The sequence below is a fragment of the Chiloscyllium plagiosum genome, chromosome 28 (genome assembly GCF_004010195.1).
Source record: "Chiloscyllium plagiosum isolate BGI_BamShark_2017 chromosome 28, ASM401019v2, whole genome shotgun sequence".
NCBI lineage: Eukaryota > Metazoa > Chordata > Chondrichthyes > Orectolobiformes > Hemiscylliidae > Chiloscyllium > Chiloscyllium plagiosum.
The window spans coordinates 19,010,717-19,028,139 of record NC_057737.1 but is presented as its reverse complement, the minus strand read 5'-3'; the positions used below and the strand labels follow the sequence as shown (position 1 = coordinate 19,028,139).

General features: G+C 38.3%; 1 protein-coding gene across 19 annotated transcripts in view; it reads right to left on the bottom strand.

The window, feature by feature from the left end:
- Positions 1-11,016: 11,016 nt before the first annotated feature.
- myo18ab (myosin XVIIIAb) overlaps positions 11,017-17,423 on the bottom strand; it is a 298,076-nt gene continuing 291,669 nt past the window's right edge. For 18 of the 19 annotated variants that reach the window (XM_043718434.1, XM_043718438.1, XM_043718437.1 and 15 more), the window contains one exon: positions 12,963-13,051. Coding sequence is in view for 1 of the 19 variants with exons in the window: in XM_043718450.1 (XP_043574385.1) it covers positions 12,904-13,051 (148 nt within the window). In the remaining 18 variants the exon portion in view is untranslated. Of the gene's footprint in view, positions 13,052-17,423 lie in introns of all 19 variants that reach the window. The other variant, XM_043718450.1, reaches the window with a different exon arrangement.

Here is a 17,423-nt window from a genome sequence, read left to right as displayed (position 1 = left end):
TTGGGGGAACATCAAAAACAGATTATTAAAGCAAAGCACTGTGGATGCTGGAAATATGAAATAAAAACAGAAAAGGCTAGATCTATTCAGCAAGTCAGGCAGTACTTGTAGGCAGACATTCTGACTGTTTCTCTCCAGAGATTCTGCCTGATCTGTTGAGTATTTCCAGCATTTCTTTTTGTTTTATTTCAAGCGTCCACAGTACTTTGCCTTATTTTGGGTTATCTGACAGTATTTAACTCATTACAGCTTTGGCTGTCTGGCAATAGCTACTAAACTTCCTGAAGTGACAACACTTCAAAATACTTGTTGTGAGGTAGTTTCAGATATCCCGAGGACATGAAAGGCAAATGTTTAATGCAACCTCTTTCTTTCAAATGCATCAAACACATGATGGTTGTAACAGACTATGCTGCAACATAAATATTAGCTAATTCTAATAGCAATATTAACAAAATGTGATTAAAAATCACTACAAACTCAAGTTTGTGGAATAACTTGCCACTCTGCTGCAAGATTTAATGAAGAGAATTTCACAAATTCTGATGCTTGATTGATGATAAAGGCAGTCAGTCTGTTTTTTATGTGTATATCACATAAATTATGTATTTTAGTGGGCAATGAATGGGCAGGTAAATATTTAATTTTCTCCTTACTTCTAAACCTGATCTAATTTGCTTTTCTATTATGTTTGATTCCATTAGATAAAATCAGAGTGTTCATTAGGGGAATTAGCTTTGTGTTGCATGTCCAGCAAATTAAAGCTCAAACTCAATAGTTCCAGCTCAAATATTGACAGATGTGCTCCACACTGCTTTAAAACATCAGACCCTGACCTTCTATCTTCCACAGTAAATGGCATTGATTTCACTAGACAAGATTGTAGATAAAATACTAATTTTATTCTTACTTCACCTAAAAGAATCTTTTCCCAAACTTGCACAACGTAAACAAGAATTTGTAATCACTGATCTGTTAATTACTTTCAAACAAACCAGTTAGTCCTTAAATTTATTAATTGATCTATAATGTTTCAATTAATATCTTACAACTAAAAATGCATTTTTTTTTCTGCTCCTGGGCCTAGCCAAACTGGCCATAAACAGTCCAGGCAGTGGGCAGTGGAGGGGGTCGTTAGGGCCGACTGCCTGCCCCTCTTCCGCGGTTACGTTAGAGCCCGGGTGTCCTTGGAGAAGGAGCACGTGGTCTCCACCAACACCCTGGAGTTGTTCAGGGAGAGGTGGGCACCGCAGGGAGTGGAGTGCATTATTTCCCCCTCCAACTCTATTTTGATTTAATCCCTGCCCTCCCCTTCACTGTTTGATCACACAGCATTGCCCTTTGTGGAAGGCACTGCTTGTCACTGGCCACTCGGGTGTTTTCCTATCTTCCTGGTGGTGGAAATGGAATAAAAATTCATACACCTTGTGTCTGTCACTGTCTCTCACACCTGCACACACACACCATGGGTGCTGGGGAAAAAATAAGCACAAAAGAAAAAAAATGCATTTTTCTTAATTCATAACACATTCTGGCCTGGTAACAGGTGATATATATTTCAAAGGATGCTTAGCATAACAATATGCCCAGGAATCCAGATATTGAATTTTAAAATAAAAGTGGGTAATCAATTCTTTGATTCTATGACTACCACAATTGGCAAAAAAAACAACTCAAATTGAGTTACCCTCAAGTTACTTTTTGTTCAGTAGAATGCTATGGTTGTTTTGGATAGACTGCACTATTTTTATCAGCTATATTGCTGATATATATTCCTAAAATATTGCATCGAAATGATACTGTGTAAAACTGGAGACACCCAGCATGCCTAAAATTTGCTTGAATGGCCAAAGTAAAATGCCAAAAACATGTGCCTGGTGTTTTACAAGGCATGATCCCCTGACTCTCCCACCCTTACCTCCCCCAACAGTCAGGGGCCAGTCTTCAAAAATGTGGTTGCTAAAAACCATTTCATGCCGATACAATGTTAATTGCCTAAATTGAGACTTCCACCTCCATCGGGAGAGGCTTGCAGCTCTGTAAGAACATAAGGATACACAAGATAATAGGAATGGGTCATCCAACCCTTCAAGCTCACTTTGCCATTCAATGAGTTAATGGCTGATCTTCTCCTTCAACACCATTTTCCTGCATTATCCCTATAACTTTTCACAAATCAGAAACATCAAGAGTTATCAGTCTTGAAAACATTCATTGATGGAACCTCCCCAACCATGTAGGGTGGAGAATTCCAAGGATTCAGTACTATTTGAGTGAAGAAATTCCTCTCAAATGCACTGCACTTATTCTGTGACTAGGTCTCCTAGCTATAAATCAAAACCAAACCATCCTCCCCTCCCCCACTCCCAGTGAGGCTGCGTAAACATCCTGTCAATCCCTGGAAGGATTCTTTTCTTTGAATGAGATTACCTCTCATTCTTCTAAACTCCAGAGAATATAGCAGCCCCAGTCTATTTCATCTTTCCTCATAGGACAATCCCTCCATCTGTGCAAATTTTATTGCACTCCCTCTTTGACAAGTATATCTTTCCTTAGGTAAGGAGACCAGAACTACACACGATTTGGAGATGCCGTTGTTGAACTAGGGTGTACAAAGTTAAAAGTCACACAACACCAGGTTATAGTCCAACAGGTTTAATTGGAAGCACACTAGCTTTCGGAGCGTCGCTCCTTCACTGACTACCACCTGATGAAGGAGTGATGTTCCGAAAGCTAGTGTGCTTCCAATTAAACCTGTTGGACTAGAACTACACACAGTACTCTAAGCGTGGTTCCACCACAGCTCCATATAATTGAAGAAAAGCACCTTTGGCCTACACTCAAATCCTACAGTAATACAGATTAATATACCATTTGCCTTCTTAATTCTTGACTGTACTTGCACTTTAACTTTCAGCGATTCATGAACAAGGACACCCAAATGTCGCTCACTTTTTAAGAAATACCACAAATTGGCCAAGTGTTAATTTTAGGGACTCTCATGGAGTTTCCTCTTTGAGAGGCTTAGCAATTTTTCTCAAACACTTCTCCACAACTTGCATCATTCATTCTGTACCACACTTTTATGGCATTCCACACATGAGTTTCTGCTCAGCAGAAGTACTAACCACTGCTCAAACAGGAAAAAAAACAGAGGTTGCTGGAAAAGCTCAGCATGTCTGGCAGCATCTGTGAAGAGAAATCAGAGTTAACATCTGGTGACCCTTCCTCAGAACATTTACTCCATCCACCTAGGGTTCGGTGGTAGCTATGTTTCACTTCCATTGCAAATTTGCAACTCAGATGGGGATGGAAGCCAACTACTCATTAACATAAATGGATGCCATAAAGCTTTGTGTTGCTTTCTTACTTTCCATGACAATCCCATCAGTTCTGAGCTTCCACATATTCTCAGCTAACACCTTCAATTAAGTCTTCATCACCCAGTATAGCTGCTGAGCCCTTGGTCTACAGCTAAGCCATGCACTATCCCCCTGTCAAAGCCAAGGTATTGGTGACCAATAAATACCCTCCATCTCCCTACCACCAATGCAATAACACACATCCTCCAATGCACTCTTATATGCAGAGTTGCCTTGATCACAATTATTGTCTCCTATGAATCCCAGCATACTATCTCCAAAACCCATACTTGACTTTCTCAACTACCCTACCACAATGGTGGCACCTGAATCCCATGGTGACTTTCAATAAATAGATGCCAGGACTGACCATGACCCACTCCTCTCACTGACTTGGAAAAACAGCCATGACCTATTAATGACCAAATCTTGGACTAATCTCTTGACTGAATGCAATGGATTTGCAGGACTGACCATTGTCCACTCTCCACATTGTAATGACACAGAATCGTTGACCATAATCCTTCCAAGTGGATGACTGACCCTGTCCAAGCCTTTGGTGTGAAACTAGACGCTGCCCTTGATTGACTGTGACATGATCTCCTGATGACAGGTCACCTTCACTTGACTGCAGACTAATCCCCTTAGACTTTGAAAAATCATTTAGTTGAAGCATTTGCCACGTGAACTGTTTCCACATGCTGTACATGTTACTTACATGTAGAGTGCTGTACGCCAACATATCCTCATCCTTAATGATCAATGCTGACAACTTTCCTGATGAAGGGCTTTTGCCTGAAACAATTTTAGATTAGATTACTTACAGCGTGGAAACAGGCCCTTCGGCCAAACAAGTCTACACCGACCCTCCAAAGCGCAACCCACCCATACCCCTACATTTACCCCTTCACCTAACACTACGGGCAATTTACCATGGCCAATTCACCTGACCTGCACATCTTTGGACTGTGGGAGGAAACCCACGCAGACACGGGGACAATGTGCAAACTCCACACAGTCAGTCGCCTGAGGCAGGAAATGAACCCGGGTCTCTGGCGCTGTGAGGCAGCAGTGCTAACCACTGTGCCACCGTGCCGCCCTAAAATGTCAATTTTCCTGCTCCTCAGATGCTGCCTGACCTGCTGTGCTTTTCCAGCACCACTCTAATCTTGGCTCTGATCTCCAGCATCTGCAGTTCTCACTTTCGCCAACTTTGAAACCCTGCCTGGTTTTGTGCCTGCACTAAAAAGCAAAACAAGGCAGAAGTATTGTGAAGCAGGTAAACTCAAATGAGCAGGTAAACTCAAAAAGGGCAGGTCAAGGTAGAGATGTTAGCATCCAAAGATGTGCGAAAGGAGTAAATGCCACAACAGCAAGCAAAGGAAGTACACCCTACCTCTGATGCATAAGATGGGCGACTGTTCCTACACACTAAGTAGACTAGTGGAAACATTACAATGAGTCAGTGACTCCAAAATGCAACATTTAAGTGCATGACTGTATTCTAAGTAAATCAGAGATGCGCCATAATGATGTGGTGAGGTTGATTTCTGATGCCAACCTCCATGGGCAGAGGCAGCAGGCAGTCACTACCCATAGAACATACTCTGAGCTATTGGGGACTGCTGGCCAAGATGGAGGACCAGAGGAGCAAAAAGTAAGCTGGAGCCCTCGGGTACCTGTTCACCTTTGTCAGGAATCATTGCCATGTAATTTCTCTTTGCCACTTAGCAGAGTAGCAAACTGCAAGTAAATGGAGCAAGAGTACGAAAAAAGATGCTAATGTAGGAAAATGGGCATCTCACCACTCACTAGTGAGATTTGAATCTTGCCATTCATGGATATATTTTGGGGTGCTGAGTCAATAAATATAACTTACAACATAAACCCAAATTAAGTTGGGAGTGGAACACAACCTTTCTGGATCATGGGTGGGGGCACCACCACTGCACTGCAAGATCACTCCCCCATATGTTGAACCCTTGCAATTTTGTCAAGTGTTGACATAGAACTAGGTGTCACCAAAACTATGAGACAGTGTTTTGTGACACAATGTGAAATCTGGCAAGTCTCCAGTTCACACATCCTACAACTAAATTTCTAAATTTAGTCAGTTCTCTCACGCTCCATGTTCCATGGTAATGTTGTCTTTTTTTCATAACAGTTCTTCACTTTATTCACATTGATCAGTTCTTATAAAAGTTTTGGCGACTTTGAGATTAAATGATTTCCTACATCTCTCATTCTTGTTGTCTATCATCTTCTGTAATTCCTGACTCGATGTGTCATTGTAGCTATGTCTTGTAACTGCTCCACCCCCAATCCTTTGCCTGATGCCTGCAAACATACATCACCCCTTCCACACAGTGAGCTATCAATTTCTATGTTTATATTTTCTTTTTCTGGAAATCTTATTCAAAATGGGGAAAACTTCTGTTTCATTTGCAAATAACAAAATTGTGCAGCTTTCAAACACTAAAATTGAACCATAGGCTTTTAGAATCAGTACTTATTTCTCTACATCAGTTTTTTATTCATATTAACAAACAATTAATTGTGAACTTTACTTGTATGTGCTATATATACACCAGAGGTTTATGTTATCACTGACTCAGCACTGATATTCAACTGTATAATCAAGGGAGGAAGAAAGTTCAACTGCCATTCTGCTGAACTCCTGAATTCAGCTGTCCTGTATAGAAATCTGCTGATTAGTGGTCAGGGTTCATCTGATAATGCAGTGAAAATTACATGCCTCTAGGTCACTCTCCAGCATGCTGCTGGCTGATGTGCAGCATCTTCTGGCAGTAGGATAGGAAATGAACATCTCTCTTTCTCAGCTTTAAAAGTGCATTGTCAGAGAAACACAGAAGAGTGGATACCTAAAGATAAACTACCTACAAGAGTTACAATCCTGATGAAGTATATTTTGGCATTTTCAACTGACCATTGCAATACTTCCAAAAATCAATAAAACCTTGGGTATATGCATATTAGTAGATAATTGCATAGCAAAATACTGTCAGTGTTTGATCATGCAACTTACATTTTAGGAGACAATTTGTAAAATTACATACTTAATTTGTTTTTAAGTGTCAAGTCAGATTTACTACAAAACATTAAATGCTAATATTTGTAATTAGAATTTTTGGACTTTGAAGAAATAGGACTCAAAAAATACACATTTTTAATCTAAAAAATTACTCCATAACAGCACTCAACACACATCAAAACAACCCAGATCAAATCTTTGGCATATTTTGAATGATCCTCCGCATTTATCAGAGGTGTTTAATATCATTGAATTTGTCAATGTAATAAAATCCATAAAAATTGTTGACTTGCTTTTTATCTCCGTCAATAAAAAAACTCCAATGATTTTGGCCAGCATTTCTTCCTTGATGCCAAGATAAAAAAGGAGTTCTACATACACAAAACTCATATTTCCACTCTTTCAAAATAAGTCATTCTATCCAAAGAATAAATCTGCCTGCCTCACAGTTAGCAAAAGTTATATGCATATTTGGGACCTTATGCATTAATAGAAAATGACTGATGTAAATTATGCAATCACAAAAATGACAGTAAAAAGAATCATTCTTGATAGTTGCTACTGGAGCATTGGAAGTTCCCACAAGGGAAAACAGAGTTGTGCTCATTTGAAGTTACAAACACATGGAATATCAATGAATTCTGACTTGAGGATTAAAAAGAAATCTCCATATATGACAGCATAAGGACAGATTGAAGTGCTTGAGTACTTTAAGAGAAGTGGTTATTTACCTTTTACTCTGTGTAAATTACACCATAGTGAAGTTGCTGAGATGCTCTATTCACTACTGCAAAGAATGTACTTTTTGGTTTTGGCTGTTATAAAAGAGTCAAGCACTCATATTCAACAAGAGTCATTTTAAGATTTTATACTGTATTCAAGATACCTATATATCCTACCATGGCAGCTTACAACTCATAAAACCACTTCTTCTCAAATGCAAATATATTTTCATACTATTTTGTAAAAAAATCCAGAGGATGCAGGCATTGCTGGTCAGCATTTAGTTCCATCCCTTGGAAAGGTGGTGGTGAGCTGTCTTCTTGAACTACTGTGATCCATGTGCTACCAGTCGCTTCACAATGCTGTTAGGGAGGTAATTCCAGGGCTTTGACCCAATGACTCCGGAAGAATGGCGATAGATTTCCAAGCCAGGATAGGAACATGCTGGTGATGGTGGTCTCCTCATGTATCTGCTGCTCTCGTCCTTCTACATGGACATGGTTGTGGATTCAAAAGGTGTTGTTGAAGGAGCTTTTGGGATTTTCTGTAATGCATCTTATAGATGGTGTACATTATTACTAATGTGTATAGATAGTGGAGGGAATAGATATTCGTGAATTTTGTCCTGGATGGTGACAAGCTCCTTAAGTGTTGTTGAAGCTGCACTCATCCAGGCAAATGGGGAATATGCAATAACAAATAGAGAATGCTGGAGAAACTCAGCAGGTCTGCCATCATCGGTGGAGAGAGAAACAGACTTAACATTTCAAATCCAGTATGACTCTTCTTCAGAACTGAAAGGTATCAGAATTTTTTTTTAAAATACTTTAGACAGAGGCAGAGGAGCAGCAAGACGGCAGAGGATTTAGGGACCTACAGCAAAAGTCAAAGGGACTGTTAATAGTGGAGTAAAATGAAAATATGTAAAATGGGTGTTAATTAAGTTTGAAAGTGAGAGAAGTGGAACTCTCTAATAAAGTTGAAAATGTGTTGCTGGAAAAGCGCAGCAGGTCAGGCAGCATCCAAGCTGCCTGACTTGCTGCGCTTTTCCAGCAACACATTTTCAGCTCTGATCTCCAGCATGTGCAGTCCTCACTTTCTCCTCTCTAATAAAGTGCAAAGTAAACAAGACCCAAACACAACATGGCTACTGGTAGTGGTGGGAGTGGATGGGGAGGTTGGGGCTTGTCATTCCAACCTGTTTGGTCTCACCAATGTTGCAGGAGACCACATTATGACCAGTGAATACAGTCGATGAGACTGAAGGAATTACAAGTCAAATGCTGCTTCACCTGGAAAATGCATTTGGGGTCTTGGACATTGAGGAGTGGAGTAAGGAGTGTGGACAAATGTTATACCTTCTGCAATTATTCATAGAGTCAGAGAGATGTACATCGGTCCAACTAGTCTATGCCAATCCGATATCCCAACCCAATCTAGTCTCACCTTCCAGCACCCAGCCATATCCCTCCAAACCCTTCCCTATTCATATACACATCCAGATACCTTTTAAATGTTGCTATCATACTAACCTCCACCACTTCCTCTGGCAGCTCATTCCTGTGTGAAAAAGGTGCCCCTTAGGTCTTTTTTATATCTTTCCTCTCTCACCCTAAACCTATGCACTCTAGTTCTGGATTGCCCCACCCGAGGGAAGAGACTGTGTCTATTTATCCTATCCATGCCCCTCAAGATTTTATAAACCTCTATAAGGTCACCCCTTGCATGAAAAGGTGCCATGGGGAGTGAGGACTAGACTAGGGTTGCACAGAGGGAATGTTCTTGTGGAATGCTGAATGTGGAGAGAACAGGAAGATGGTTTTGGTGGCAGCATCATGTTGGAGGTAGCAGAAATGGAATAGGAAGATCCTTTGAATGCAAAGACTAGTGGGGTGGAAAGTAAGGACAAGAGTAACCCCATCATTGTCAGAAGACGGGGAATGGATAAGGTCAGAAGAGCTAGTTAGATTTTACTTCTTTTCAAGAATTCTATCACATTTGTGACTTGGATATTGTAGATGTGGTCAGGCTTTTCAGAGTCACGTTTCAAGTTACTTCCTCATAGCCTGTGACCTGTTCTTGCAGCTTTTGCATTTATATGGCTAGTCCAGTTCAGGTTCTGGGGTCAATGGTAATGCTCAGGCTGTTAATAGTTGAATTTCAGTGATGACAACACCATTGAATGTCAAAGGGTGATGGTTAGATTGCCTTTTTGGATATGGTCATTGTCTTGCATTTGTATTGAACAAATGTTGCTTGCCCCTTTTCAACCCAAGCCTGAATAATGTTCAGGTTTTCAGGTATTTGAACACGGACTGCTTCAAAATCTGAGGCATGATACTGTGGTAGTACCATCACCGCATGGACTGCAGTATTTCAAAGCAACGATTTATCACTAGCTTCTCAATAACAATTAAGGGATGTGAATCAAATGCTAACCTTGTCAGTGACACTCACATCACATGAAGCACTAAATAAAAAACAACTCCATATTTATCTGATTGCTTATGAAGCCAAAACAACCAAGTTATGCCTCCTTTCATGCTTGATCATTAATATGTCAAAATAACTCTCTTAAACTGCCAAAAAGAAGATAGGTGCGTCATCACAGCAAGGTTTATGTATCTATTATAAAGGTCACACTGTTCTAGAACCAGGGCGCCATCACCATTGTTCCAGAAGAATTGAGGAGCCACTAAATAAAGCTTGAGTTAATCTCAGTCCCTACAATTTTCTACTCAAGGAATAGCAAGAATCTGCATCTCACAGTATTTCAGAAACACTTACTCCACGCCAACACTCCACAGCAGTGTTGTTGAATAATTGCATAATTGGAGATGCTGTAATTCAAATGAGATTTTAATGAAGGTAGACTCCCACTTCTGGTGGATACTAAACCTCCGATTGCATATTGGTAAGAGAAGGGAGTTTAACTAGTGTCCTGCCCTCTGTTCTACATCATTACAAATATAAACAGATTAAAATGATCGTTATTTCTAGAATGTTGCTGGGCACAAAATGGCTATGAAACAGTTTACACAACGAGAGTCTGAAGTTCAAATGGTGTGTTGAAATTTTCAAAACCTTTCATTCTTTTCCCAATTTTTCTGATACCCTTTGTTAGAATTCCATAAATCTCCAAGAATTCAGCCCATAAAGCAGGAACTTCAATTTCAAATTGAAAGCTGCACATCAAAAGTTGATGGAGCTCTCAATTAAAAACACTTGCTTGGTGGTAACCACAACTGAGTTACTGATGGGCACATTCTTCAAAACTTTTTCCAATTTAATTTCTAAACTCACTAAACTACACTATCATCACATTTGTCCTCAGACTGAGACTGGCAAACAACCCAGGCAAAAAATTGAATTATATTACTTCAGTCAGTCACAAAAGCAGCATTCTCAGCTTATGTTTGATGGAAAAATTTGTGAACCACCTATTTATGTTTGATTAATGATAAAATGCATTTAATAATATAAACACTTATTGTATTAAATGAATTAGAAGGTGTTGGAGTTATCTATTAACACCTGGTACAAAGTCTATAATTCCTATTGCACAAATACTAAGCTTAATTTCTCAAACTTTAACCATTACTGAATGCAGAGAACAACCCACTTTTCAGATGTATGTAACCTCAATGAAGTACTTAACAGATATCATTGCATTGAGGAAAATTAATTAATAGCTGCAATCATGAAGGATATAATTTTTAAAAAATAGAATCATTTTCAACATGATTTACTGAAAATGACATATATTTAGCAAGTAACCAATGAATCATCACTGCTCCTTGTGGTAAGATCTGTAAATTAACTTGAATTTACATAAGAACTTAAATTAAGAGTAAACATACCTGAAAACAAAAATGAGACTGAAGTTATTTTTCTGTTTATTCTGTGCTACAATTGTCATAAAGAAGAAAATAATTTGGGAACTTGTAAGACAACCAATAAGTTTATTTTGCCACATAAATAGTCAACAAAAAGTACATTTAATAGAGGACAATATTTTTTTTTCCAAGTTTGCAATCTTTCAAAGCAATTTCAATCCATCCTCTCTTACACATGTATTCATCTGTTAAAGCTGTTTCCATTACACTATTAGAAATCTTTGAAGCTACACTGCAGAACTTCTGATATCACAATTTGCCAATTAACTGCATAACTTTATACATCAGTGCTATATTATGACTAACTGAATAAAATTGTACCATTTCAATAACATATTACAAATATTAATAAACCTTGCAAAACTGCAATCTGTTTGCTATTACCTGTACTGAGTAAAGAGGTACATAGTCTGCATTCTTGAAAAGTGCACAGTTATATACTGGAAAGTAGGTCTTCATTTAAACTTCATATCAAACACTATGGCATAATAAGTCAATGAGCATTCAAGGAGAACTATCAGAATAGTGCCTGTAATTATTTTATAAAGAAATATCTTAATATTCCAGGGAGTCACTTAAATGATCCATGCAATTTGATAAAAAAATGAGGGTGTATGTAATTTTTAAAAATGATTTTATTTTGAAGTTCCAGCCTTGATTTAAATGGTCACTAATTTTGAACAATAAACAATAATACTAATGTCTATTTTTTAATTAAAATATCCAAAATCAAAAACAACCATTGTGAAGAAGTGATCTGGAAAACTTTAAAGACAGAAAATGATTTATGTATTTAAGAATCACAGCCATTTGAATTTACAGACCTTGCAACTTCCCAAACTATTTCCACACTGTTATCATGTTCAAGCAAACTAATCCAATTTATTTGTTTCAATTTGTATTTTGATTTAATCAAGATTAAATGGCAGCAGGTTCTTTGACATTAAGGACTGTATCACTTTTTCCATTGAATAACCAAACACAATGGTGAAGAGATAACAAAACATAAATAGCAAGTGTATACATTAAAAGAACTCAAAAATTATTTTCTAAAGGGTTGGCTTTTTCCAATACCCTCCTTTCCGAATTACTTTTTGTCCCTTTAGATTATAAATCTTGACTACAGAAGATTACATATACAACTTTTTTTTTTAAACTATTTGTTTTGAAGAGCGAATGCAGGGTATATGATATTAAACACATCCGACTATTTGAGCTCCAAGATACAAAGTAAACAGATTGTGCAAGAGTAGGCATTAGTGAACTATCAACACCAAATTTGTTTATTTTCAAAAAGTATTAACATATGCACACATACATCATTTGAGAAAAAGTTTGAAGCCAAAGGGTTCTGGTATTTTGCTCTTATCTGTGTCAATTTTCCAGTCTAGAATTGAGAAATAAAAAACAAATCTTTGGCTCAGGTAAAAATAACTGCATGAAAAAGTCAGTGGTCGCCTTAGACTGCAACCAGAGATGTCAGTTTGAATTAGATTTCGAAAGCAGTGCTGATAAGAAAGATTAGCCATAGCAATAGAAAACAAATCAAGAGAAGAAAGCAAACCCAGAAATATTACAGGCTTTCAAATTATGCAGATGAGAACAGGAAATTCCATACTTGTAAGAAATACCAATCATCGTACACTTTGTAGTCAATTTAAATTTCAAATTAACACAGCCTATCAATACCATGCAAGACTATTACCAAGGTGACAAAGTATCAGGACATCATGTATTTCATTCATCCCACTTCCAATTTTATTGTGTTACCAAACCCAACATCACCACAGTAATATCCCAAGAAATTCAAATGTCATGTGCTGAGCTTTTTTGGTTAGTAGGAACCTGTAGATAACAGTTACACTTTTCGCTATGCATTGGATTCCACAATTTTGGTGTCACTGCCACTATTGTTTAGTGGTCGCCTGGTTGATATCCTGGACTTCAGGGTATCTTCAATATTGCCCATCTCATCATCAGAATTCATGACAGTGACGTGTCGACGATACAATGGAGGGCTGTGAAAGGAATGGAAAAGAATGTTACATTATAAACACAATCATTTAACCAAAAAATACATTTTTTTATATTGTATTTAGAATTGTAGCATCAATGCAAAAGCTTTTGCTTAGAAGAAACATCCAGAAATTAGATAAGACTAAGGTCTGATGACTCCAGAATAGTGGAGAATTAGACCGTCTTCTCAGGTTTATTTTGCATAGATGCTATAACTGCAGTGGAAATATCAAGTTAAAACAGTTGGATTTGTTTTGATACCAGCAAACAACATACATCTAAGTTTGTTCAGGAATAATACTATAACAAAGCAGTAGTAATTTTCTTTCTCTCTGACAATTAATGGAAGAAATGCCAGCAGCAGCTATTATTTCTATTCAACCCTTCTATAAAATCCTGAGTGCAGAGGACATTGTTGGGTTAGAGATTACCAATGAGGGTCAACCATGATCAAAGAATAGACATGGTTCAAATATTGAGAGAGATGAATTTACATTTTTCTTTTCTCCAAATCAAAGTTTTGCCACGCAGTGGACTTCATCTGACATCAATTTGAAGAATGAGCAAATTTTGCTTGCTAGAGCCAAGGAAGTTACAGGTGATTTACATGGACATTTACAGTCAGTAGGAGGCCATACAGCCCATCATGTCCCTGCTGGTCACAAAGATCTAACTATCCTAACCTTATTTTCCAGCTCATGGCCCAAATGGGATTTTCACTGGCTGTGCCCGCATTTATTGTGCATCCTAGCTTCCTTTGAGAAAGCGGTGGTGCAATTCAGTTTTAATGCCATTGAAAGTCAAGGGGCAATGTTAAATTCTCTCATTAGAGAAGAGATGCATTTTCTTTAGTGAACTTCTAGAAAGACTGTTCACCTGAAAGTAATAAATCTCAACCAACAATGGAACGAATGAGATTGGCTGAAGACAGTCATCTGTGAAGGTGGAGACCCCCAGAGGAGGCTAACAAAAGAAAGATCATGTGAATCAGAAAATTTATAGAATATGATAAAGGGACAATAAACTGATGGAGAAAGGGAAAATAGAATATGAATTTAATCTAGAAAATTATACAAAAATGGACTGAAAAAGCTTCTGCAAGTATGTAAAAAAAGAAACATTAGGCTAAAATAAATGTCAATTTATTAAAGGAAATGTCAGGAGAGTTTATAATGGGGAATAAAGAAATAGCAGAGTAACTAAATTATTACTGTGTGTCTGATTTCACTGAGGAAATTACAAGAAATCTCCCAGAAGTACAGATCTAAGTGGCTAGGGAGAATGAAAAGATGAAAGAAATTAGCATTAGTAAGATGACTGTACTGGAGAAATTAAAGGGGCTGAAAGTTAAGAAATCTGCAAGACCTGAAAGTTTTCATCCCACAGTATTGAAGGAGGTGGCTGTACAAATAGTGTGGTGATTACCTTCTAAAATTCTATAGATTCTGGAATTGGAAGGTAGCAAATGTCACCACACTCGGTAAGAAAGAAACCAGAGAGAAAACAAGGAACTACAGACTTGTTAGCCTTACATCAGTAATAGGAAAGATAGTGGAATTTATTACAGACGATGAGAAAATAAGTATCAGGTTTATAATGATCAGATTGGGCATAATGACTTGGACGTGCCGGTGTTGGACTGGGGTGGACAAAATTTTAAAAAACACACCAGGTTTTAGTCGAACAGGTTTATTTGGAAGCACTAGCGTTTGGAGCGCCACTCCTTCATCAGTTGGTTGTCCCCATAGTCAGCATAGATTTGTCAATGAGAAATCAAGTTGGAAATTTTCTTTTTGAAGATGTTACTAACAAAATTAATAAAATGGATATAGTATAATTAAATTTTCAGAAGGCTTTTAATAATGTCTCCCAGGGAGGCTGGTTAGAAAGATTAAAGCACATGACACAAAAGGTAATGTACTGACAAGGATTAATGATGGCTAAGGTACAGAAAACAGAGTAGGAATAAATGGGTCATTCTTGCATTGACAGGCTGTGGAATACCAAAGAATTGGTACTTCGTTTCCAGCATTTACAATCTACATCAATGATTTAGAGATGGGGGCCAAATGTAATATTCCCAAATTTGTGAATAATACAAAGCTAAGTGGGAATGAGTGTTGTGAGGAAAATGTAAAGGCACTTCACAAGAATTTAGACAGGTTCAGTGAATGGGTAAAAACGTGATAGTATAATATGGAAAGATATTATGGGCAAAGAGGTTATCCGCTTTGGTAGCAGAAACCAATGTACAGAGTATTTCTTAAATGGTTAGAGATCAGGAAGTGTGGTGCACAAAGGGACCCATGTATCCTTGGCAACGAATCACTGAAGGCTAATAAGCAAATCAGCAAGGAATTAGGAAAGCAAAGGGAATGTCAGCCTGTATTGCAAGAGGATATGAGTAACCCGGAGTAGTCTTGCTTCAATTATATAAGTAATTGGATAGATCTCAACTGTAGTACTGTGTGTAGTTTTGATTGCATTCTCAGGAAACTTACCACAGAGTGCAATGAAGATCCATCAGACTTGTTCCCAAGATGGCTGAACAGTCAATTACGAGAGATTGGGTAAATTGGGCCTATAGTCTTTACAGTTTTGAAGAATGAGAGGCGGTCTCATTGAAATTTACAATATACTTAAAAGGGATAGACAGGGTAGATTCAATTAATAAGATTCCCCCTGTTTTCAGAATCTAAAACCAGGGGACATGGTTTAAAAGTAAGGGCAATAGATAGCTTAGATCAGAAATGATGAGAAATTATTTTATCCAGAGGGCTGTGAATCTTTAGAATTCTCTACACAGACTGCTGCGGACACTCAAATCTTTGAATATGTCTAAAGTAGAGATTGATATATTTCTGATTTTCATTGGTGTATTGGGTTATGGTGATGGGGTGACACTGACACGTATGATCATCCATGAGGAAATTGAATGGAGAGGCAGGCTCGACCGTCTGAATGACCCATGCCTGTTCCTATCTTCTATCATCCAGTCAAAATGTCTGGCTTAAGCATGTTGCAAATGTTACAGCCTTATCTTTCTGCTCTGATATACTGAACTCCCTTATCACTGAGGTTGGGGATATTTGTGGAACCTCCTCCCAGTGAGTTGTTTAATTATACATCATCATCCATGACCAAATGACTAGCAGGACTGCAGAACTGATCCACTGGTGGGATTGCTTAGCTGTGTCAATAACTGGCTGTTTAGTAAATGTCTGGAATTCTCTGCCCCAGAGATTTGTGAAGGCTATTTCACAGAAAGTATTTAAAGATTAAGTAGATAGATTTTTGAAAATGAGGAGTTGAGAGCTATGGGAAGTTGACAAGAATTGAAGTTCAGGCCTGGGACAGATCAGCCATGATCTTATAGAATGGCAGGGCTGGCTTGAGGGGATGAATGCCCTACTCCTGCTACTAGTTCTTATGTTCCTAATGCCTTCTGGCTTGCTAGTGTCTTGTACATTGCTGCTTTTGGCATGTCCTCCTTCAGTTCTCATTGAACCAAGCTTGATCCTTTGGCTTGATGGTATGAGTAGAGTGGGAGAAATGCCAGACCATGAGACTGCAGATTGTGATTGAATACAAATCTGCTGCTGATGATGCCCTGCAGCTTATCTTAGACTCCTAGTATCAAATGCTAGATCTATTCCTTTTTTTTTAAGTGGTATATCTATCAGCCATCAGGTCTTATCCTCTTTTCATCATTTATGATACAGTAATTACATATTACTTTTAATAAGAAGCATGAATGCAATATAGAAAATATTGATTAGTATTATGCATGTTACATTATGGAATAAAGGATTAGTATTGATTGAAAAAGAATTCACCCAACATGCAATTAATTTTACATTTCATGTTAGCCTGCTGTCTGTTTTAGAGACAGAAAAGAGTAACACTTCAATTGTGGCAATAAGTAGAGTGTCTATGGTCAGGTTTTTCTCTGTTTGGCAAGTGAATTCTGCAATGACAAAAATGGCAAGCAAAATCAGATGGGGTAAGAGAATGACTAGTTGTCCCAAACTCACCTGTTTACTTCCTGGCTGTAACTATTTGACTTAAAATCAACATGGAGAAAGTGAGGACTGCAGATGCTGGAGATCAGAGCTGAAAAATGTGTTGCTGGAAAAGCACAGCGGGTCAGGCAGCATCCAAGAAGCAGGAGAATTGACGTTTCGGGCATAAGCCCTTCTTCAGGAATGAGGAAGGTGTGCCAAGCAGGCTAAGATAAAAGATAGGGAGGAGGGACTTGGGGGAGGGGTGTTGGGAATACGATAGGTGGAAGGAGGTTAAGGTGAGGGTGATAGGCCGGAGAGGGGTGGGGGCGGAGAGGTCGGAAAGAAGATTGCAGGTCAAGAAGGCGGTGCT